Source organism: Rosa rugosa, chromosome 4 (assembly GCF_958449725.1).
Source record: "Rosa rugosa chromosome 4, drRosRugo1.1, whole genome shotgun sequence".
NCBI classification, from domain to species: Eukaryota; Viridiplantae; Streptophyta; class Magnoliopsida; order Rosales; family Rosaceae; genus Rosa; species Rosa rugosa.
In genome coordinates this window covers 35,838,825-35,862,120 of record NC_084823.1, presented here as the reverse complement: position 1 = coordinate 35,862,120, position 23,296 = coordinate 35,838,825, and the positions used below count along the sequence as shown (strand labels likewise).

The following is a 23,296-nucleotide window of genomic DNA, read 5'->3' as shown; positions in this document are numbered from 1 at the left end:
CTTAAAGCTCACTCATGGAATCAAAAAGTCTAAAGCTCATATATACTCATTCATTTACGGTCAAAGTGACTTATTGCCTCAATGAGTACTATGACAAGATTAATAAATCGAATTCAAATCATGCTCACAATGTTGCAACATATTCTAACTTTTGCGAAGTTATGAATTTATCTAGAGCTCATATTGAGCCTATATGAAATTATCAATTACACAAATGGATATTTATGGCTAAGTATGTCATACTTAAATTTCAATGCTCGGATAAAGGTAAATGTGTCAATTATTGTTCCCTTATGTTGTTATTCTTTAACTAATATCTGTATCTATAATTTGAGCATATGAAATTGGTTTTTTACTCTTATCATGTCAGGTAAGATTCATTAAGAATATCATAGTTTTATTGGTATTACCCTATTACCCTAAACTTTGCAGGAATCGCAATTCATGATGAGTCCCCTTATGCAAAGCACACATAGTCTCACCTATATATGTGATTGACACACCATATATATCTAATATACATGGTGCATGTATTTTATTACATACATGATTAAAGCTTGCAACAATCAGGGGGAGCATTCAAAATTATGCTACCTAGGACATATGCGCGTTGCACTCTTTTTCTCCTTCGACCAGGGTTGTTTTTATCCCACTGGGTTTTTGTTACCTGGCAAGGTTTTTGATGAGACAACATTAAGCGCGTCCAACACCATATCACAAATTGGTGGACATCCAATGGGGAGTGTTGTAAATATTATATATCTGTGGCTGTCCATTGTTAATACTCATTAGTTATATCCTTTTGATGTAAATCCTACTCCTATATAAAGGGGTCTAATGAGAATGAAACATACACATTTACCTCCTCCATATTTTGTTTCTCTCTTTTATCTCTCTCTTATTCTCTAGTTTATAACATCATTTAATTTATACCAATAAAAGTACTAAAATATAATATATTTTCGTAACAAAATCATAATTTGATTTATTTCTATTTTTTAATTTTCTATTTCACCTTCAATGTTCGTGTATTGGAATACATGTCAGAATATTAGTAAGTTAACAACTATGAGTAATGAAGAAGAAAATGATTTTTTTTTTTTGTGTGTGTTATAAATCTTTACTTTCGGTGTTCACAAAGGGTATTGCAAAGATTTTGATTAAAGTAACACTAATGGTTTTGTGAAATGACTAATGAATTAACGATAAACAGGGAACAAAATGACAAAAAAAAATAGTAATGAATTTAGATTTGAGTGGAAAAGATGAAGATTAATGTTATCTAATGAGAATTTAAGGAGCCTTAGTATTTATTTTTTGGTTAAATATTTATTTTTCCTTACAAATTTGTATTTTAGAAAATTAGTGTACTTATTAGTCATTTTGCATTTGGATAATATAGCCTTTCAATAATTCAAATGTTTGTAGGTGTTAGCTCAGTGGTTAGAGCACTCACTACCTAATGACAAAGTCATGGGTTCGAGTCACCATGGGTTCGAGTCACTGTAGGTGAAAGCTACAGTCTGCTACAGTTAAACTGAAGTGATTCAGTCCACACTTAAGAGAACTTACCATATCTGCTGTTCAAATACCGCGAGAAACCTGCTTGTGTCACTCCCAATATAACATCGTTGATGGTCTGGTAAAATGTAAACAGAAACTAGATATGAGCCACATCAGATTACATATTTCATTTATGGCTTACATTTTGTAGATCTATGTTTCATTTATGAATTTAGACCACAGTATGGTAGCTCAATTGGATACTGAAACTAGCTACAACAAAATATGTATGCATGGTCTAACATACCATGTTCAAAGCATTCTTCACTTGCTTGACGTGATCCAAACTAACCGTTCAGTGCAAGAAGCGCTTGGTAGTAAACTCCACCCCAGGTGGACCTTTCATAGGAGTCTTTGTGTCTTTAAGAACCAGAGCAGTGGCTATGAACAGCACAAGATCAACAAGAGTGTTTCTTATCAATGTGATTGCTGACCAAATAGTCAATAAGAACCACCAGAACACGCCCGAATCACTTGAAGAACTATCCTCCTGTTTCCTCTTGGTTGGAACAGTAGGCAATGCATCAGGGTCCGATGTTTTTAGAGCACAAGCTAGTAGAAGTGACATGAGGGATGCCCCATCCCCCATCGAGTGGTGAATCCGAATCACTGCAACAGCTTCTGCATCAGAGGTTTTGACATTGAGGATATGGACTTCCCATAGTGGCTTGGAAAGGTCAAGAGGGCTTGTGGTAAGGTTGGAAATGTACTGGTCAACAAACTGTTCAGCATGCTTCATCTCCGAATCCAAGTCTGGGACAATGACATGGTCTTCAATTTTTTCACCTAATATTTTATCCTCGTTCACCTATTGCAAAGTTTGATAAGAGCGAAAACAAATATAGTTTAATGCATGTTATTGCACTTCAGATTGCAATTAAAAACAAAGAATAAAAACAAGAAAAAGTTATGTACTGCACCCTACAGATGTCCAGTAAATTCAAATCCTTGTAATAGCATGAACTAAGAACATGTACAGAAAACAAATCCAGCAAAATTAAAAAATGAAAAAACGAATGTGTAATACCAGTTTGCTAGAGAAGCGAGGATGGTTAGGAAAGTTTTCCTTCAAGCCAGAACTCAGAAGCTATAGTGATCAAATTATATACTCTACTTGAAATGTCTCAAATTTTGTCCATTTACCCCATTTCTAGGGATTTTTTTCCCACTAACCCCATTAAGTTATTTTAATTCCCTCTTACCCAATACACTCTAAGGGAGTCTTCCCTAATACACCATTAAGATTTTTTTTTTGTTTTTAAATTTTTTTAAATACCATTTTACCCATCACCCCTTTATTACTTAGAGAGAGAGAGAGAGAGAGAGAAAATGGAAGAGAGAGAAACCATAGGAGACTTCGCCGGAGCCGGTCACCGGTCGCCGGATTCCGGCCAACTTTTGCCGGAATCCGGTCACCGGCTGCCGCCCACCGGATTTTTTTAAAAACCTCTATTGCCCCCCAATAGAGGAGCAATAGACGTCTATTGCCCCAGTAGTGTATTGCCCCTAGTAGATGTCTACTGCCCCCCAATATACGTCTATTGCCCCCCAATATAAGAGCAATAAGGTCTATTGCCCCCCAATAGACATCTATTGCCTCTCAATAGACGTCTCGATTACCGAAATGGGAACCAATCTTCTTAAAATAACACAAATAAAACTTTGATTAAAGAAAAAAAACGAGGAAATTACATAAATTCAAAACGTCTATTGCCCCCCAATAGACGTCTATGGGGCAATAGACGTATATTGCCCCCCAATAGAAAAGTTTATTGCCCCCAATAGATATCTATTACCCCACAATAGAGGGGCAATAGACGTCTATTGCCCCCCAATAGAGGGGCAGTAGACGTCTATTGTCCCCCAATAGGCGTTTCAATCACCGAAATATGAACTAATCTCCTTAAAATTAGACAAATAAAACTTTGATTAAAAAAAAGAGAGAGGAAATTACATCAATTCAAAATGTCTATTGCCCCCCAATAGACATCTATTGCCCCGCAATAGACATCTATTGCCCCGCAATAGACATTTAACAAACCTCTATTACCTCCCAATGGAACTCTTTTTTTTCATTTTTCAGTCCTTCTGGGTCTTCTGCCCCCATTTTACCAAAAAAAAAAAAACAAACAAACGAATGACATTTCTTATAATGAATTTTTATTAAACTAGAATGACATTTCAGGTCTATTTCAAGTCCTTCATAAATGCAGTGGTCTAATAAACCCAAAGAAATTCGAACTGGTCACTTATTGATTCACAAATGATCCAACTAAAAATCATGCAACTCTTATCAAAAAGTGAACCATAACTTTTCATGTGAAAGGACCATTCGACCATTCAAAATAAATAAAAAAGGAGGACCATTCCAAGCTACTGGTGTTAAGTCAAAGCGGACCTGGGAATGTTCCACTCTCCCTCTGCTTGTTCCACTTCTCAACCCATTCACCTGGGCATATTTGGAAAATCTTTCACATTCGCCAGATTCTTCACCATTTAGCAGCCAAGCACATATGAAACTCAATGTATCGCGTGACACAGTGCTGCTTTGATTTGACGGGGAGGGGTTTCCGACTGTCGTACATGTCCAACACGACAGTGTGGAGAGCGTGGTGACTGGAAATCTCATAGGTCACCGGGACATCGAGGCCATATCCGATCTATGGCCAGAAATCGAAGCCATATCTGATCTATTGTCTGACGCTTCAGACGCCGTTGCCGGAAGCCTACTTCGGCTGCTACGACGTTGACGAGTCACCGATCGATCGCAGTTTTCAATGTGGTTCTTGTGCTACTCTGCAAAAGATCGAAGAAGGAAGGAAGAAGCATATCATGATAGCTAGCACTTACACTGAGAATTGAATTGAATGAGATCCAGAGCAGAAAGATACAGTCTATGAGAGAGAGAGAGAGATTTTCAGATCGGAGGAGAGAGAGAAGAGAGAGATGGCACGTGGGGTAGTTTATTAATTTGGCTAAGGGTAAAATTGTCTTTTTACGTTAAATTGGGTAGTTGGGAATAAAAATCTGTTGCTGGGGTAAATGAGATAATTTTAGCTGATTTTGGTGCTTTGGGTCAAGAACCCAATTTATTTATTATTCTCAACTTATAACATGATATCCTTTTTCACCTATTAATAAGGTTATATATCGAGTTAAAAGCTATAGTTCTCAAATTATATACTCTACTTGAAATGTCTAAGTCACATGCATAAACTAAGACCTCCATGTACAGAAACTTAGAAAGCAAACCTAGCTAGCAATGAACAAATGTGTATGATCTCGTTTTTTTATTCATCTTGATAGGTACTTGAATTCGACATGCAATTACATGAACTAGATGTTAGAATTCACCTTATTAATCGCATCTTGAAAGTTGAAACATTTTATTGATAAAGTGTGACAACTAAGAGAAGAGGTCACAGAGTTCGTTAAATAGTACGGGGAAACAAAGAAAACATAAATACTCAAAAAAGCCGCTGTCTAGGGTTTTTCTCTGCAAACCCTGGTGCTGCGCGGTAAGAGGCAGCGACAACGACGAGTTTGAAGAGCGCTGATCGTGCATGGTGGGTGAATAACCTGCTGCTCGGTTCGATTTTTCTTTAGTGGTGCGACTTGAAGATCGAAGGGTCAAGGCGGTGCAGCGGTGTTTCTGCCTTGTTTCCTGTGTTCGTTTCTCGGGTGTAGATTGGTACGCGGGGATCCTTTGATCGTTCTGGGATTGTGGACTCGGCATGAGTGGTGTGCGGCTATTGTCTCGGCGGCAAGGTATTGATGGGGTTGCCGGAGGAGGTGCTTGAAGGCGACGTAATCTGTTGGTCGGCGGTGAATCTGGTTAGGATTTCAGTGTGAGGTTGTATTCCAGATTAGACCCAAGGTAGGGTCTCTTCAAGCTTCTAATGGTGGAGACCCGCTGGATGTTAGGGATGTAGCCCTAACAATTAATATGTAAGAAAAGTGTAAGAAAAGAGAAACTGAACGAGAAAGAAATAAAGATGGTTTTTCATAGATGGCTGCTCCTTACAACAGTTTCATATTTATACTACTAGAGAAGCTAGCAGATCAAGACACTTGTCAATGATCGAATGGATAGCAGTAACCCTAAGTAACAAAACCTATCTACCACAGCCACGTGCAGCACATGTGCACGACCAAAAGAAATAACCAAGTTTCTAGGCATAAAACGGTGCGTTACAGTACGTCAACAATACTATTCCTAGATCCACAGGGACAACCATTTGGCAGAATCATAACATTACTCCCTTCTGCAGAAGAAACTTGCCCTTAAGTTTCATGCATTCCAATCAAAGTCTAGGTACCTGCACATTATATCTTCAGCATACTCCCATGTGGCCTCTTCAGGCGTAGCCCCCACCCACTGAATTAACCATTGAGTAGCTGCATAGCCTCCCTTTTTGACCATTCTAGTCTGAAGGATAGCAGTGGGTTCCCAATGAGTATATGTCGTGTCACTAACAGATGGTAGTTGAGTCTCAATTCGCACAGAGTCTCCCACTTTCTTTTTGATCAGAGATACATAGAACACATCATGAATTTTGGAAGTGGGAGGCAACTTCAACCTATAGGCCACCTGTCCAATTTTTTCGGTGACCTCAAAAGGTCCATAGTACCTAGCAGACAACTTGTGGAAGGAATGCATTGAGTTTTGTTTGTACGGCTGCAGCTTGAGGTAGACTAAGTCCCCCACCACAAATGCTCTCTCAGAATGCTTTTTATCATAGAACCCCTTCATTCTTGTCTGAGCTTTCACCAAGTTGTTCTTCAGAATTGTCATTAATTCATCTCTTGCTCTTAGCTGTTGGTCAACCTGTGCAACCGCTGTGGAGCCAGGTAGATAGGGAGTGATTGATGGAGGAGGGTAGCCATAAAGTGCCTCAAATGGGGTCATCTAAATGGCAGGGCAGTATTATACCACCATTCCGCCCAAGGAAGAGCTTTCATCCACTGATGTGGTTTCTCACCAATGACACACCTGAGATATTGTTCTAGTGTCCTGTTTAGATTTTCTGTTTAACCATCTGACTGGGGATGATAAGCTGAGGATTTGCTTAATTTAGTGCCCTGCATTTTGAAAAAAGCGTCCCAAAACAAACTCAAAAATATGGGATCCCTATCAGAGATTATGTTCTCGGGCATGCCCTTAGCTAAAGAAGCAGCTGTGTATGGATGAGAAAGAGGGATGAAGTGTGCATCTTTGGTCAAGGTGTCAACAATCACCCAAATAGCAGTTTTACCTTCAGATTTTGGTAAAGCATCGATGAAGTCCATTGAGATAGCACTCCATGCCTTCTCTGGGATGGGTAGTGGCTGCAGTAACCCAGGAGGTTTTATAGACTCATAATGATTCCTCTGACACACCTCACATGTAGATACAAACTCCTTGATGCCATGGTGCATTCTAGGCCAAGCAAAAGTCCTTAGTACCCTCTTGTAAGTTCTAGACCTCCATGCGTGTCCTCCCAACTAGCCCTCATGGAACTCAGCTATTACTCTCTTCCTCCACTCATCCACATGAGGTACAAAAAGTCTATTCCTATAAAGTAGCTGAGAGTTGTTGACAGAAAAATGTTTCTTACCTGTGGGGTTCTGCTGGAGGGCTAGCAAGATTTCCTGGCTTTCACTGTCTTTTTCACAGGCCTTCTTGATCTCAAACACGTAATCATGCACAAGTTGAGAGGTTCCAGTGATTGCTGCCAGGCAAGCACCTCTAGAGAGTGCATCTGGGGCTGCATTTTGTTTCCCTGCCTTGTAATGTATTGTATAGTAGTATCCCAATAATTTAAGGAGCCATTTTTGCTGGGCAGGAGTAGTGATCCTCTGATTTAGGAAATGTTCAATAGTCTGGTGGTCAGTAAAAATCTTGAAATGATTGCCAAGGAGGTAAGGTCTCCAGTGTTGCACAGCAGAGACAACAGCTAGCATCTCCTTATCATACACGGGTAGAGCCAAGTGCCTCTGAGCTAGTGATTTGCTCATGAAAGCAATGGGATGGCCTTCCTGAGAAAGTACAGCTCCAATACCTCTATCACAAGCATCACACTCAACAACAAATTCTTTGGAAAAATCAGGAATTGCTAGAACTGGTGCACTAATCAAAGTCTGCTTCAATTCTTCAAAAGCAGCTATAGCCTTTTCACTCCATTGGAAGCCATCTTTTTTGAGCATATCTGTTAAAGGTTTTGCAATCATTCCAAATCCCTTAACAAATTTCCTGTAGTATCCTGCAAGTCCCAAAAACCCTAGCCTCTCAATTCTTTTAGAGTTTTTGGTTGAGGCCACTTTTTGATGCAATCAATTTTGGAAGGGTCAACAGCTACCCCATTTTCACTGATCACATGTCCCAAATATTCTACCCTTTGTACTCCAAAGCTACACTTGCTCTTTTTGACTTTCAAGGAGTGTTGCTGTAATTTTTTGAAGACCAATTCCAAATGCTTTAAGTGTTCTTCTAAAGAAGAGCTGTAAACAAGTATATCATCAAAGAATACTAGCACAAACTTCCGAAGATAGTCCCTCAAAACTTCATTCATCACCGATTGGAAAGTTGATGGGGCATTGGTTAAGCCGAATGGCATGACCAAGAACTCATAGTGCCCTGAATGAGTCCTAAAAGCTGTTTTGTTGATATCTCTCTCATCCATTCTTATCTGATGGTACCCCGATCTCAAGTCTAGCTTTGTGAATATGGAGGCTCCATGAACCTCATCAATCAGCTCATCTACAACTGGAATGAGATATTTATCCTTTACAGTGGCAACATTTAGAGACCTATAGTCAACACAGAGTCTCCAAGCCCCATCCTTCTTTTTGACCAATAAGACAGGAGATGAGAATGGACTTACACTAGGTCTTATTATTCCATTATCCAGCAGCTCACAGATAATCCTTTCAATTTCTTCCTTTTGTGAATGAGGATATCTGTAGGGTCGGACACTAATGGCAGCTGTGTTGGGAAGTAGTTCAATCGTATGGTCTTGTCTTCTTGCAGGAGGCAGCTGCGTAGGAGCTTCGAATACATCAGAATATTTGTGAATTAGATCATGGATATCCGGATGAACCTCCGCTGAAGAGCCTTTCTCAGCTATGGAGCTGAGTTGTACCATCACTGCTTCTCTCTCCCTTCTTAACAACCTCGTCATGGATTTGTAGCTCACCATAGTTGTCTTCGTTTCTGTTTCCCCTTGTAACACGTGTTGCTGCCCGGAACTGAAAAACTTCATGGTCATAAACTCAAAATTCCAAACTATATCACCCAAACTTTTGAGCCACACGGCCCCTAACACTATTTCACAGCCTGATATAGGTAAAACATAGTAGTCGGCAGTGAACTTGTACTTCTGCAACTCCATTTGTAAAGTAGCTTGCCTACTTGTTTGTAAGATATCTCCATTGGCTAACCGCACCCTCAGTGGTTTGATGTTCTTAATTGTGGCATGAAAATTTCTTATCAAGCTTGGGTGTATGAAATTATGGGAGGCTCCCGAGTCAATAAGCACATGTACCTTCTTTTTGTTGCACCACCCTTTAAGCTGCATGGTGCTAACATTGCTGTCCCCCAACATTTGTAGTTGTAATTCTTGCTCCGCATTTTCACCTACTTCTGGAACCATTTATTCCTGCACTTCAGGGTTGTTTGTGTCCTGCATCACTAACTCCTCTTGCGTAATCTCCATAATCATCATGGCTTGACCTCACCTACAATTGTGGCCGGGTCTGAATATTTCATCACAGAAAAAGCATTGGTTCCGAGCTCTTCTCTCTTGGTACTCCGCCTGAGTTAACCTTCTGTTCCCTCCTACTTGATTAGCTGCCACAGGAGCAGCAGGTGGCCAGGTGGGAACCACTTGCGGGTTATTTCGAAACTGTCCTCCTCCACCTGTGGTTGTATGGCTAGTTCTAGGGGGGCATTTCTGTTTACAAATGGTATTTTGAAGTGGCTTCTGAGGTTCATCTCTCTCTTCATAAACCTTAGCTAACTCACATGCATCATATAAGGTCCTAGGCTTCAAGGCCTTTACATCAGCTCGGATGGTGTCCTTTAACCCCCCCTAAAAAACAAGACAGTAAAACTTGTTGTGAGAAGCCAGGAGCTCTCCTAGAGAGTTTGGTGAATTGATCCATGTATTGGTCTACCGTCCCCACTTGAGACATTCTTGCTAACGCCGCTTGGTAATCCACCACATTGTGGCCACTAAACTCTCTCATAAGAAGATCGGATAGCCCAAGCCAAGAGTTTGGAAATTCTCCCCGAAACATGTACCACCGGTCCGCTGCTCTTTCTGTCAAATGCATTGTAGCAATGGCCAACTTCCTATCTTCCGAAATTTGATAAAACGCGAAGTATTGTTCCACTTTATTCAACCATTCCACCGGATCACCCCCACTGAATGTACCGAACTCTAGCTTCATTTGTTTCATTGTAGGTAGGTTGGGATCCAAATGAGGATAATCGTTCATCTGAGGGTATCGAGGAGGCTGTTGCACTGGTATGAAATTCTGCTGAGTCCCTGAGGGTTGAGTATTTTGTGGCACTGGAGTGGTTGTGGTAACAAAGGTGGGGTGGGCTTGACCCAATGGTGCCATATTTTGGTAATATGGGACTGCAAATGGTAAGGTTTGTGGCAGTGGTACACTGTTGAAGTTAATGGGAGTGTATGAGAAGGGACCTGAGTAGCTCATAGTGAAAGGGTCCCCTCCATTAAAGCCATTGTGGGATGTATAGGTCATATGCATAGGTTGGGGATTAGGTACCCAATAAGGTCCTCCAAACACATTGAACGGTTGAGTACCGAAGCTAGAGTGTTGATAATAGTGAGGCGGTTCCTGATGGTCACTGATCTGAGCTCTCCTCAGACTCGATTCTCCCCGTTCATTATTCGTGCTATGAACCATAGACATCACCACTCCAGAAGCATTAGTTATTAAAGCACCTGAGCCACTAGCTCCCAAGGGCCTAGTTCGACTAACAGCGGTAGAAGTTGGTATGGGATGCATCACAAAATCACTAGTATAGCCCAAAATGACATCTGCATCTGATACATTTAAAGAGAAACCATGAGGGGGTTGTGAAGTATTTCCACCGGTTGGTACCGTTGAAGCGGAAGATGCCACTCCTCTTGTGGACGACGCTGACTCCAGCCTAGCTGCCATGGTGGGCGAACCTGAAGTTGGTGGCAAAGAACTGAACTTTAAGGCTTGTAGATCTGGATCTGGAGTCACTGGAGGGGGTCGCTCTCTGATGGCCCTCAGCTCGTCCAACATCTCGGTGCGAAATGTAGATAGGGATTCTTGATACACACTCAGTGTTTGTTGTAGTGCATCAATCCGAGCCGTAGTTTCATCTTTGTGAACTTGAAGGTCAAATTCGACATGTGAAAGTTCACCCGAAACTGCAGGATGAACTCCGCCACCCTTTTGCTTAACCATCACCCTCAGATCGAAAGGCTCTGGATACCAAATGTTAGGGATGTAGCCCTAACAATTAATATGTAAGAAAAGTGTAAGAAAAGAGAAACTAAACGAGAAAGAAATAAAGATGGTTTTTCATAGATGGCTGCTCCTTACAACAGTTTCATATTTATACTACTAGAGAAGCTAGCAGATCAAGACACTTGTCAATGATCGAATGGATAACAGTAACCCTAAGTAACAAAACCTATCTACCACAGCCACGTGCAGCACATGTGCACGACCAAAAGAAATAACCAAGTCTCTAGGCACAAAACGGTGTGTTACAGTAAGTCAACAATACTATTCCTAGATCCACAGGGACAACCATTTGGCAGAATCATAACACTGGAGGTCACCGGAGCGGTGAAGGGTGGGTGCTGCTTCCCTGAAGGATCAGACCCATCCAATCTAGGTGTTGGAGACGTAAGGTTTAGTCAGTGGGTAGTGGGCCCTTGCCTTTCTGGGCTGTGGTGATGCAGGCTGGTGAACTGGCCTTTGGATAGTCCAGTTCCCTTTTTCTCCCTCACTTGAGTTGGGTATGGTTTGGGCATTTTGGGAGGTGGTTTGTCCTACTCTTAGTCCTACATTTGCTCCTAGCATGTTGCTATGGCTGTGTTGACTGTTGAAATGTATACCAAGATGGTCTTAGGCGTCAAGATGTTCAAAACAGTGGTTCCAAGTTAGAACAGCGTAGGGTTAGGGAGTTTTTTCAATTATGTATTTTATTTTCTGCAGTTCCTTTAGAATTATTTTTTTTTTGGAGTTTCCGTTTTGGATTTTAGTCGTTTTATTCGAGCATTGATTTGTAATGTGAGAGGTCTTTGGACCTCTCAAGCTTGACCAAGTAAGGTTATATGATTTTAATATGGGTAAATTTCGCAAACAGTACACCAAGTAAAGACCACTAATAATTCTTATACATAAAGTTCCAAACCAAACATTTCGGTACACGAAATCTGAAACTCGACCCACTATCAGTACACGATGTCAATTTTTGACACCAAAAGATCCATTATGCCCTCAGTTCTTTTTTTTTTAATAATTTTTTTTTCTGTTCTTTTTTTTTTCCTTCGTTTTTATCTCTTTCTTCTTCCTTCTTCCGGCTTCTTCTCACATGAAAACAGAGGTGGGTTTCGTGGAGCCGGAAGAAGGAAGAAGAAAGAGATAAAAACGAAGGAAAAAAAAAACAGAAAAAAAAAATTATAAAAAAAAAAAAAAGAACTGAGGGCATAATGGACATTTTGGTGTCAAAAATTGACGTCGTGCACTGATAGTGGGTCGAGTTTCAGATTTCGTGTACTGAAATATTTGGTTTGGAACTTTATGTATAAGAATTATTAGTGGTATTTACTTGGTGTACTGTTTGTGAAATCTTCCCTTTTAATATCAATGAATCAGACTTCTGTTGCCCAAAAAAAAAAAGGTCAGAGCAATAGGGCAGCAATACTAGAGCTTTCTTGCTATGCGAGAGACTACCTAGAATGATTGAAGATTTTGTTTAGCTAGCACATGTTGTTTTTATGGAAACAAGTTTTAATTGGTTAATAATAGTTTTTACCTTAATTCTATTTTAAGAGTAAGATTTTCATCGAAACATCGTTAATGGGCGTATAAATGATCCTCACAGTTGTATCGAACTGGCCATTGTTAAAAAAACGAAAAAAACAAAAACCAAAAAACAAAATTGAAACCTACATGTTTCGTTATAGGGAAAATTTTAAGAACAGAACATGAAATATTGGCCATTCCGAAGTTCGGTACATCAGGTTTCAAAGAATTAAGATCGGTACATGAAATTGCAATTTCGACTCAAAATCGGTGTATGCCGTTACTCTTTCCGTTATTTAGGGTGCGTTCCGTCAAACTTTGAGGGGCAAATATGTCTCTTCAAGCCTTATTGATGAAAATATATATACATATATATTCTCTCTCTCTCTTTTATAGAAACATCAAATTTATTGACATAGAGATAAAAAGCTAGGTACATAATGAGCAAAGCAGATAAAACCCAAAGCCATTAACCAGTTCAAATTACTAAATCGATAGACACAAGAAAAAAAGAAAATTATTACTAGAAATTAACATTAAGTTGAGGCTTCGATTATTGATTCTGTATGCCCTGGTATGTGAAATTCATTCTGTGAGGACAGACCAAAGCAGCATGCCCTGCCTCATTGCAAAAACACAATCCCAGAAGCACCAAAAGCTTCAATCTTTCACTTTTAGCAACAAAATCAGCACAAACCCAACAAAACCCATCATCCAAATTAGCATAAACTAGTCTCAAACAGCTCAAGTGAATAAAACACATAGAAATCTAAAAAAAAAAAAAAAAAAAGATGAAGAAACTATACTGGTCATAGCGAACAGCGAGATTGAGAAGAGCTAGCAGAGAAGCTTGGCGAGCATCTGGGTTAGGAGACACCAGCATAGTCACCAAAGGTGGAATCACACCTGAAGCTTCCAACTTTAATCGAGTCTTGGCCGCAGAAGAAGAAGAGGAGGAGGAAGAAGACGACTTTCTGACCAAGTTTCTGACGTCTCGGGCGGCTTAAATTTGGCCTCGTGCACCATCCAGATTTTGTAGCTCGAGCTGATCGCGATCGTCGGTTCTCCGGCGTCGTTCGGGAAGAACTTCTCCGGCGGCGTGATGGAGCAGTCGACGTAGCCGAGGAGATTGTGTGCTTTGAATATGGGCATCAGGCTGGAGATGGAGGCGTAGAGAACGTACGTCGTGTTAGGATAGTCAGAGGTCGGTGAAAGAGCGGCGGCCATTGCAGAAGTGATGGAGCTTCTCTCTGGCTTTCTGATTTCTTTAATCTATTAAAAACCCACAGAGAGAGCGAGAGAGAGAAAGAGAGAGAGAGAGAGATGAAAACCAAAATTACCCTTCAAAAATTGTATAATTACATAGGCTTAACGGTGTTATTGACGTCATGTACTAAATGAGAGTCGAAATTGCAATTTCATGTACCAATCTTAATTCTTTGAAACCTGATGTACCAAACTTCGGAATGGTCAATATTTCATGTACTGTTCTTAAAATTTTATTTTTCCTTCGTTATATGACCAGGTCCCAACTTCTGTTAAACACACTCCAACCTTTGATCGATTTCTCTCTCGAACCATCTTTCCCGGAGACCCCAAAAAACGCGCGAAAATGAGCGGAGACTCTCCGGCACCGGCAACTGGACCCGGACTGGTGATATCGACCACGGCACCCATCCTCTCCTTCCTCGTCTCCGCCTCCACCGACCCACACCTCTCCAAGGACCTCCAGCAAACCGCCTCCAAGCTCTCCTCCAAATCCAATGTCCCCTACCGGGCCATCCGCGCCCTCTGGGTCGCTTCCCGGGCCTCCACCCGGCCCCAATTGGTCAAGCTCTTCTCCGGTTCCGGGTTCGTCTTCACCAGCCCCAAGCCCAGAGAGAAGGTCACAAAACAGATCATCTAATATTGTGTTACCTTTTGAGATTGAATTTGAAATTTGAAATTGAAATTGAAATTGGAATTGAGACAGAGTGAGGAGCTGAAGGCGAGGCTGAAGAAGCTGGAGGAGATATCAGAGAGGAATGCATATGCAGAGCTTGTGAAGGATATAACGCCTCGGAAAGATAGCGCACCGGAGCCGTTCTCTTCTTACAAGGATCAATTGGGCTTTGGTATGCCTAACTCATGCATCATATCTTGATTGTTTATGTTTTCGGGAATCATTGCATTGGTGCTGGAATGTTTCAATTCTATGATGAAGGCGAAGAGCTTCTTAAATTTATATGACAGTATTAGTTTGATATTTTAGGTCAAGAAGTTAGAGGGGAGTGGTAGCATAGAATAGATTGGAAGCGGAATGGCTCGTGTTAGTTCAGGTTACAGGACATAATGGTTGTTCTCAGAGTCTAGAAACATAACATTTAGAGCGAGAATAGTATGGTTAGATTTGTATCTACACAATGTACGGTTTATTTGAATATCACTTGTTAATTGAAATTAGATGATGAGAAATGTGAAGTTTGTTCCAAAAGTTAAATGCATAAACTCTAAGGTGTCTGCTATCACCTTCTTTGACCTCTTTTGCGTATTCTAAAATGTGGGTGAATCTTGATGGTTCTATCCGTGTTTATAGAAAGGGACTTGTTACATAGATGGTTCTGTTTCCATGAACTTATTAAGAGAATATACTTTTAGTTCTATGTTCCTTTTTTTGTTGCCATGAGTACATTTTCAATAACAAGGGACAGGCATGAGTTTCGTCCGTTCAATAAACATATTGGACTAAGTTTTAATGGGAATAGAGAATACCTGTGAACAGATCTGAAGCAAGATGGCTGATTCTAGTTCAGTTTATGGGTATATTACTTAATATAAGGAAAACAAATTTTGTATTTGAAGCAATTTGTTCCGAGTAAAACCATGACATTTAGAGTGAGGATAACATGGTTAGATCGATATCCACAAAAATTAAGATTTATCTGAGCGAGCATCACATGGTGATTGAGATTGGATGATCACAAATTTTAACAAATGGAGGAACTCTACTCTAAATGTTAAATGGGAAAACTCTAAGGTGTCAGCTATCAAGTGTCTGACTTTAGCCTTGTGCGTAGGAATGTTGCATATTCAATATGAGAATGAATGTTGCATATTCAATATGAGAATGAATGTTGATAAATTACCAAACTCTAAGATGCCTGCTATAAAGTGCCTTCTTTTACCTCTTTTTGCATATAAATGTTGCTAATAAGTATTGATTGCACAGCTAAGATGTCTGTTTCCATTTTCAATGGGCAGTTAAAGCAAATTCTAGTATTCTAACTCACTTATGCTGCCATATTTAGGGAATGTTTGAGTACATACTCAAAATGGATGATATTCTTGGTGTTTTTGTTGTTGCATTTAGCTCTAATCAAGTTTTCTGTCTTAAGAAGTCTTAGTGACCATCAATGAAATAAAGCACTTGCTTTGCTGAAAGTACTTTCTTTTTGCCTTTCCTTTATATTAAAGCCAGACATTTATGGGTCTTTACGACAGCTCGTATTGTCGTTGATGTCTATAACTTTTTGTAGTGGTTATATTCCCAAAAGAAGATGTTTAAAAGACCCCGTAAAATCTGGTTGAAGACTCTTGGATCTAGAATAGATAGGGAGAGTTAGTGGTGGTAGGTAATTAGGACAGTACTGGAGAGACTTATCATTAAGGCAATACTGGTGATGATTTTGGGACTGAACCAGAAGTGTTGGATTATACATGTGCACTTGGTCGACAGGATAGTATGGCATGGATTTTTGGAAAAGTATATAGGATTTCATAACATTTTAGGTATGAAAGTTGAATCTGATTCTTTCGAATGATTTTACTCACATCTGCTTCACTACTTGCCTCATTTTTTTACTGGATCCCATTTCAACGTCTGTGTTGAGATTGATCCATTTCAACGTCTGTGTTGAGATTGATTATATCCTTTTGATATTTATTTCTCTTGTTTTCAAATAGACTTCAGTTGTTTCATATAATTTAAGCATCTTTTCTGTTCTGTTTTTTTTTTATGCTTGCCCTTAATTGATTTATGTTCATTTATATCTCTTCTTTTGTTCTCTTTATTTTACATGTTTTCTCTGGAAATATGTTTGGATATTTCATAGCTATAATCAGTCAAAAACTTCTACAGGTTTACATGTTGTGGTGACCATGTTTACCGGCTATTTGGTTGGATATGCTGCATTCAGAGCATTGTTTAGCCACAGTCCTGTGATGGTATGATTACTAAAAGACCATCGTTTTGTATAGAATTCTGATTTGTTTTCTTGGTACTGTAGTATTCAGTAATTTTATTATCAGGTTATTAGCTTTGTTTCCTCACTTTTTCTAGTATGAATGAAGTTGATGCCAATCTTATATTCTTATTCCAGAATGCTATGATATATGATCTGGTTAGTATTATTATTTTTTGTTTATCATTTTTCCTAGTATTATCAAAATTGATGGCACTTTTATATTTTCATTTCAGAATGCTGCTGGAGGCATTCTTGGATTGGTCATTGGCATGCTTGTAGAAACGCTTATTTTCATAATTCAAGCTTCCCGCTACGATCTTAAATCATCTTCTTCCACATCGAAGCTAAAGAAGGATCAGTAGATTCGGTATTTGAAGGTATTTTTGTAATATTTATTATATAAATTTGAAACATGTAAAGAGATTCTAATGGTAACACCCAATACTAAGGATCTGAACAGTTTAATGATTGCAGCCACAGCCATGCATGTTAGTACATTTGCAAACTCATTATCCATTGAAGCGTGGTTGTTAAGGTAGTTGATAGCATGCATTGGTTTATAGAAGTTAACTTATCAGCCAGCTTCTAGGGTGGTTAACAGATTAGATAAGTTTCTGTCTGGCTATGAATCTACTGAGCATAGCACAAGAACACAAATCAAGTATTTAACGAAGAATTAAATCATTTTCTCCTTTCATGAAAATGGAATTACATCTTTTCAAGATCATTTATAATGACAGCAGGAAGCTTATCCTAATCTCTTAGATAGCCCCCCAGCTGTCAGACAAGTTGTCAATATCTGCTAACAACTGATATCGAACTAGCTTGACCCCCATGGATACTGATGTTGGCAATGATACTGACATCTAAGGGTTGCAATCAATATTGTTGAAACATGTATAAGATAACATATCTCTTTCCACTTGCAACATGATTTCTGTTATGTAGATCTGTGATCCACTATCTTGAAACTTCAAATTGAAGATGAAACTATAGTGAACAGGACAGTGAAACCAGGTACTCTGTTGTGCATAAAGAACCCAACTCTCCCGGTTTGATTTGGTGGAAGCTTGGGAGTTTGGATATATTCTTGTACTTCCAAATGTAGATCTCGGAGCTGATTACCAGTTGCTAGACATCATGGGTGTCCATAAGAATTAATAGAGTTTCATTACACTGAGGTCAAAAGCCAAAGGGAATCTTCGAACTCTGGCCTTGAATATGAGAGTGAATGTATATTTGGTGCATGTTTCTGTTCAACCAGAAAAAAACTTCTGTAGCTTTCTTTTTTTGATCTGTGATTCTTATAATCTCAATAAAAATAAAGATTCAGATTTAGTTTCATAATAATACTCAACTGTGGTTTGTATCCGATTATTGGACATGAATGCAAATTAAAAAAATAGAAATATCAAGTGAATATGGCCTATTTGGCTCTTTATATATAGTGTTGGATATTTAGATGTGGATCAAGAAAATGCATATTTTATTTGGCTCTGTATATCTAGTGTTGGATACTATTTAGATGTGGATCAAGAAAATGCATATTTTAATTGGCTCTGTATATCTAGTGTTGGATACTATTTAGATGTGGATCAAGAAAATGCATATTTTAATATGGTTGGTAATAAATAACAAAATCATGTGTCCACAAGACGACAAGGGAAGAAAAGATCGATCAAAAGGAAGCCAAGTGCAAAACTTCTTTCAAGCAGATGAGACAAATAAAGAAGAAGATTAGATCAACTTATTTTAAACATCAAAAGTGGGATCAAATTTTCTTGTCTTCTTTTCTGAATGGGAAGAAGACTTTTCTTCTTTCAAAAGTCTTTTATTCGCTAGTTAGTGCTTGTTAGAATACATGTATTATGTAGAGTTCTTGATATCATTTCAGAACATATTCTAGATGCTTATTGTAATAAGGGGTTTAGGCTTTATGTCCCTCTTTTATATTCGACAATTTCATTAATCAAGGCTTGAGGACAGCCGCACCGGTCCTTTATTAAAAAAAAATAAAAAAGTCTTAATCACATGAACTTAATACAGCTAAGGTGCCTCCACATATTCTATTACTTTTTTTTTTTTTGAAAGGTTCTATTACTTTATTAGAACATGGTTATGTGAACAAATCTCTTTTAGATTCAAACTTTCGTCAAGTTTTATGTAAAGGCGATCAAGCTTTAAGTAAAAGGTGAACCATTTTAGCAAAAACGATCGTTTTAATGCATGTGTACCGAAAAGATGACTAAGGCTGCGAACAGTTTGTAAGATGAATAGATGATATCTCAATTCTAATTATGGTACAAGTAGATATCTTAAAATCTTATAACTAGCTGGAATCCTCTTTTTTCCGATCTAGTTCCTCCACCACCGCCCACTAAGAATGCGAAATGACGTTTATACTCGAAATGACTGTCTTGAGGGCTCATGGAAAACTTTAAGTATGAAGAAGAGACTCGATCGAGATCCTCGTGTTTTATGTTCACTCTAGGCATAAACATGGAGGATGTATCTGGATTTCTGTTACTACTACTACTACTACTACTGGGCTCGTGCATCACGTTTGCTTTGCTTAGGAAGCACTCGATTGTGATGCACGTAATCTTATGGGTAGCTAACTCAAATGTTTCTGCAATATGTCCTTCAAACTGAGAAATCCTTCACGTGACAACACATGGGGCCATAACTTCATGTGGAATCAAAATATATGAGATTACCTAATATCGTGGGGGAAGTTGGCCCCTGCCCCAAGTAACATGCATGGAATTCTCTTTACTTTTTCTTTTCTTTGGTCTGCAAGTAACATGAAAGCATAGTTGCAGTGCATCGGGAATGAATGGAAGAGAAAAACAAAAGGAGACAGCCTATTTTTTGCAGATCGATCTGAGTCCTTACCGGGAAAGAGAAGCAAACCAGCCAAACTATTTTCTACTCATGCATTCTCTCTCTCTCTCTCTCTCTCTCTGTAACAAAGCAGCACAGGATGGGCACACAGAAACTGTGGCAAACCATATGCGCCAAATCCTATCTGATTCTGAACTGAACGTGGTAATTAACCAAGAGACTTTTCACTATAAACAAAATGCATGGGGTCCTGTCATATGTTGTTCCCATCTTTTTTTGTTTCCTTTGTCGACAGAGTTTTTTTTTTTTTTTTTTTATTGTTCAATCACACAGTGTCTTCAAAGGCTTTTTAGGCCCAGAGATTAATTTGTACTCGGGGGATTTTGTCAGAACGCTTCCTCCCCCCTGGCACGTTTACTTACTTGGAATGGAAAATAATCATGAATCGGAGACAAGTGGAATGGGAGAAGAAAGGAATCGGTATTGATTCCGGAGGAATGATTCCTAAACCCATCTCCCCCCTTCGTAATCGAATTCCTGAGTATTCAGGAATCGATTCCTGATAAGGAGGTGGGACCTACATCCATTCTGATTCCTTCATGTGTTAGTAAACGCAGGAATTCTTTTACCCGGAATCATTCCGATTCCTTTATGTGTTAGTAAACGCAGGAATATTTTTACCCCGTAATCATTCCCTTTCCTTCCAAGTAAGTAAACGTGCCCTAAACGTCGGCAGGATTCGAACCCGGATATGGGGGTTCCACACAGGGGCGGAGGGAGGTAGAGGCACACTGGGTCACGTGCCCCAGTTATGATTTTTAGGTTTATATATATCATATAGATGAGTGAATGAAAGATGGTTTCGTTCAGTTGGTATCTCAACTTCATTTTTGTGAGTTCGATTCCCGCATTGGGCAAAACCAAAGAAAGAAGGCAGATCCGTTTTGTCTTGGATCCAAGTTTTGAACTTTGATAATCTAATACTCTAATTCCTGAACTCTTTTGACATGGATCATATAATTAATTTTAGTTAATCATTTATAATTTTTTTTTATTTACAGATTTTCAAGTTTAATACAAAATTATTAAAAAAATATTTTATTAACATTAATAACGATTATCAGCCAATTCTTTTGTCAATTATAAATCCTTTTTTTTATAGAGATGTTGAAATACTTGAAAAGAAAATTAAAATTAAATTATGTTGCAGAAATTGTCGCGTATAAGTTGTTCATTAGAGTTATTTTGATATTATTATTTTTATTTTGTGCCCCAGTACACTTAAATTTTTGACTCCGCCACTGGTTCCACACCTGAAACCTCTTACCAACTCGACCACCTGCGGTGGTTTTTGTCGACACAGAGTTATATGCAAGTTCTCTTGATTCTCACTGACCTCGCACTAGATTAGTGGGAATCAGGATATTTGTTCATGGATTTCTTAATTAACCTACATGCAGAGAGCGTTCTGCATAACAAAAAACAGGTGTCACACTGCCACACATGTATCAAACATGCCGACACTTTGTGCACTTCAGCTATAGAGTCTCGGAAGTAGTGACTCAGTGCGTGTGGTTCTATTATTTAGAGCAACTCCAACAGATTCCCTATATTTTGATTTTTCTCTACTTTAGGGAAAAATGAGCCTCTTTTGCTCAAACAGATTCCCTATAACTATCTCTATTTTAGGGAAAATGAGGAGAGAGAAAACCAAATTCCCTATATTTACAGCAAACTCCAAAATTTTAAAGAAAAATATGGAGATTTTATAGATTACTGTAAACTAGAGAATCTGTTGGAGTTTGAGAAGAAAAAGAGGCTAAAGGTTTGACTTTTGCTTCTACTTGTTACTCCTCAAACTTTTTCCTGAAAAACAGTTTGGTCCCTCGCCTTTTAAATTAAACTGAATAGTCCTTATTCTCTCTAATTTTCACATAACAAGTCCATAACAGGTCCAAAATGACTATAATACCCCTCAGTTCCTTTTTTATATTATTTTTCTTTTCTTTTTTTAATTTTTCTCTTTTTATTTTTTCAATCCCTTTTTTATTTATTCTCTCTCTCTCTCTCTCTCTCTCTCTACCTCCCTCCCCCCTCCAAACCCGAATTAGAGAATCAAAAAAATACCACTCTCTCTTCTCCTCCCCTGAGCCTTCTCTCTCACTCTCTCAGCAAACATGAGTGAATTCATCGACCTAGAATCCCAAACATGTCAGCCCTCCCTTACTCCCCTCTCCAATGCTGGACCTGCCGCTCCGTCCTCAATCCCTTCTCCACCGTCAAGTACGCCGCCAAGATCTAGATCTGCTTTCTGCTTCACCTGTAACCACTTCCCTCCCACTGCACCTCCATCTCCGTGTGTGGAGAAGCTTCGCTAAACAAGCCATTTCCAGAGCCCAGAGGCTCCCCCTTAAACCCCAATCTCTTTCACGAGCTCATACCCTTCTGGGTTTTTGCCAAAGATCGAGTTTTCATGAAAATCTCAAGCCCATTTTGCTAAGTTCTTGCTCAAATTTGGTGGGTTTTTGCCGAAATGATCATATGCACAAGCCTACTTTTGGGTCTCTGAATCGAGTTGGGGTCAGTGATTTTTGCCCCAAAGGGTATGCTAGTGTAGCTGAGGCGGTTCATCCACTGATGCTGAGGAAGAGGTGTCTTTTGTTGATGGGCTTCAAGAAATATTGCAGGAGATGAGAAAAGAGGATAGGAGGCAGGCACAGTATAGGCGGCGGAGCCGGCAGGCTAGGCAGAGAGGAATGGGGCAAGGGAAGTACCTAATGCTTAAGAGGAGGCAGATAAAGATTGAGACCGAAGCGTGGGAGAAGGCAGCGAAAGAGTACAGGGAGTTTTTGATGGACATGTGTGAGCAGAAGCTGGCACCCGGCCCCGGTCTTCATCTTCTCTGTTGAGCTTCGATCCAAGGCCGAGAGTGGCTCCGGCGAGAGAGAAAGCTGAGAGTTTTAGGGATTTTGTTTTCAGGAAGGGGGAGGGGGAGGGGGAGAGGGAGAGAGAGGGAGAGAGAGAGAGAGAGAGAGAGAGAGAGAGAGAGAGAGAGAGAGAGAGAGAGAGAGAGAGAGAGAGAGAGTATAAAAAAAGGGGAGAAAATTAAAAAAATAGAGAAAAAAAAAATACGAAGTGAGGGGTATAGTAGTCACTTTGGATCATTTTGGACCTTTTGTGTGAGAATTAAAGAGAATAATGACTAAATTGTTTAATTTAAAAGGTGAGGGACTGAACTGTTTTCTGGAGCAAAGTACAGGGAGTAACAAGTATTTAATCCTACAAAAATTATAGGGAAGCTGTTGGAGTTGCTCTTATAAACCAATTAAGAATGACGCTTCACTTTTTTGACATGTAATTAAAATCTAAGCCACTAATTTCAATCGTTTAGAGAAGATTTTAAATGACGTATTCTTTATAAACTTAATAAAATGTATATGTGATCGAAGTGAAGAGATTAGAGCAGTGAAGAAGACATATCTCATATCTGAAAAGTGACAAAATAAACAAAAAGTACCAAATATGTTCATATAGAGATCATTCAAACACTATTCCAAAAAAAAAAAAAAAAATCATTCGAACAAGGGTACCGGTAAAATGAAAATTATGGATATATGATATATCTATACATAGATATTATAAAGGCC

The 23,296-nt window shown here is 39.2% G+C and overlaps 1 protein-coding gene, 1 long non-coding RNA gene and 1 pseudogene across 6 annotated transcripts; 1 reads left to right on the top strand and 2 right to left on the bottom strand.

Annotated features, from left to right (window-relative positions):
* Nucleotides 1-1,558: 1,558 nt before the first annotated feature.
* Nucleotides 1,559-3,670, bottom strand: LOC133744725 (wax ester synthase/diacylglycerol acyltransferase 11-like; annotated as a pseudogene).
* A 9,366-nt stretch (nucleotides 3,671-13,036) lies between these two features.
* On the bottom strand, nucleotides 13,037-13,966 carry LOC133746002 (uncharacterized). The gene is made up of 2 exons (XR_009863894.1): nucleotides 13,389-13,966; nucleotides 13,037-13,253 (listed from the first exon to the last, which is right to left on the bottom strand). It is a non-coding gene; the product is annotated as an uncharacterized LOC133746002 (long non-coding RNA).
* A 133-nt stretch (nucleotides 13,967-14,099) lies between these two features.
* Nucleotides 14,100-18,246, top strand: LOC133746001 (uncharacterized). Of its 5 annotated transcripts, none has more exons than XM_062174161.1 (5): nucleotides 14,100-14,467; nucleotides 14,555-14,696; nucleotides 16,700-16,785; nucleotides 17,039-17,182; nucleotides 17,823-18,246. In XM_062174161.1, the coding sequence occupies exons 1-4, from the start codon at nucleotides 14,195-14,197 to the stop codon at nucleotides 17,165-17,167; spliced, it is 630 nt and encodes a 209-aa protein (XP_062030145.1). In that variant the 5' UTR covers nucleotides 14,100-14,194; the 3' UTR covers nucleotides 17,168-17,182; nucleotides 17,823-18,246. The 5 variants fall into 5 exon arrangements, with proteins under 5 accessions (XP_062030145.1, XP_062030146.1, XP_062030144.1 ...); XM_062174162.1 differs by having other exon boundaries at nucleotides 17,809-18,246; XM_062174160.1 differs by having other exon boundaries at nucleotides 17,802-18,246.
* The last annotated feature ends 5,050 nt before the right edge of the window (nucleotides 18,247-23,296 follow it).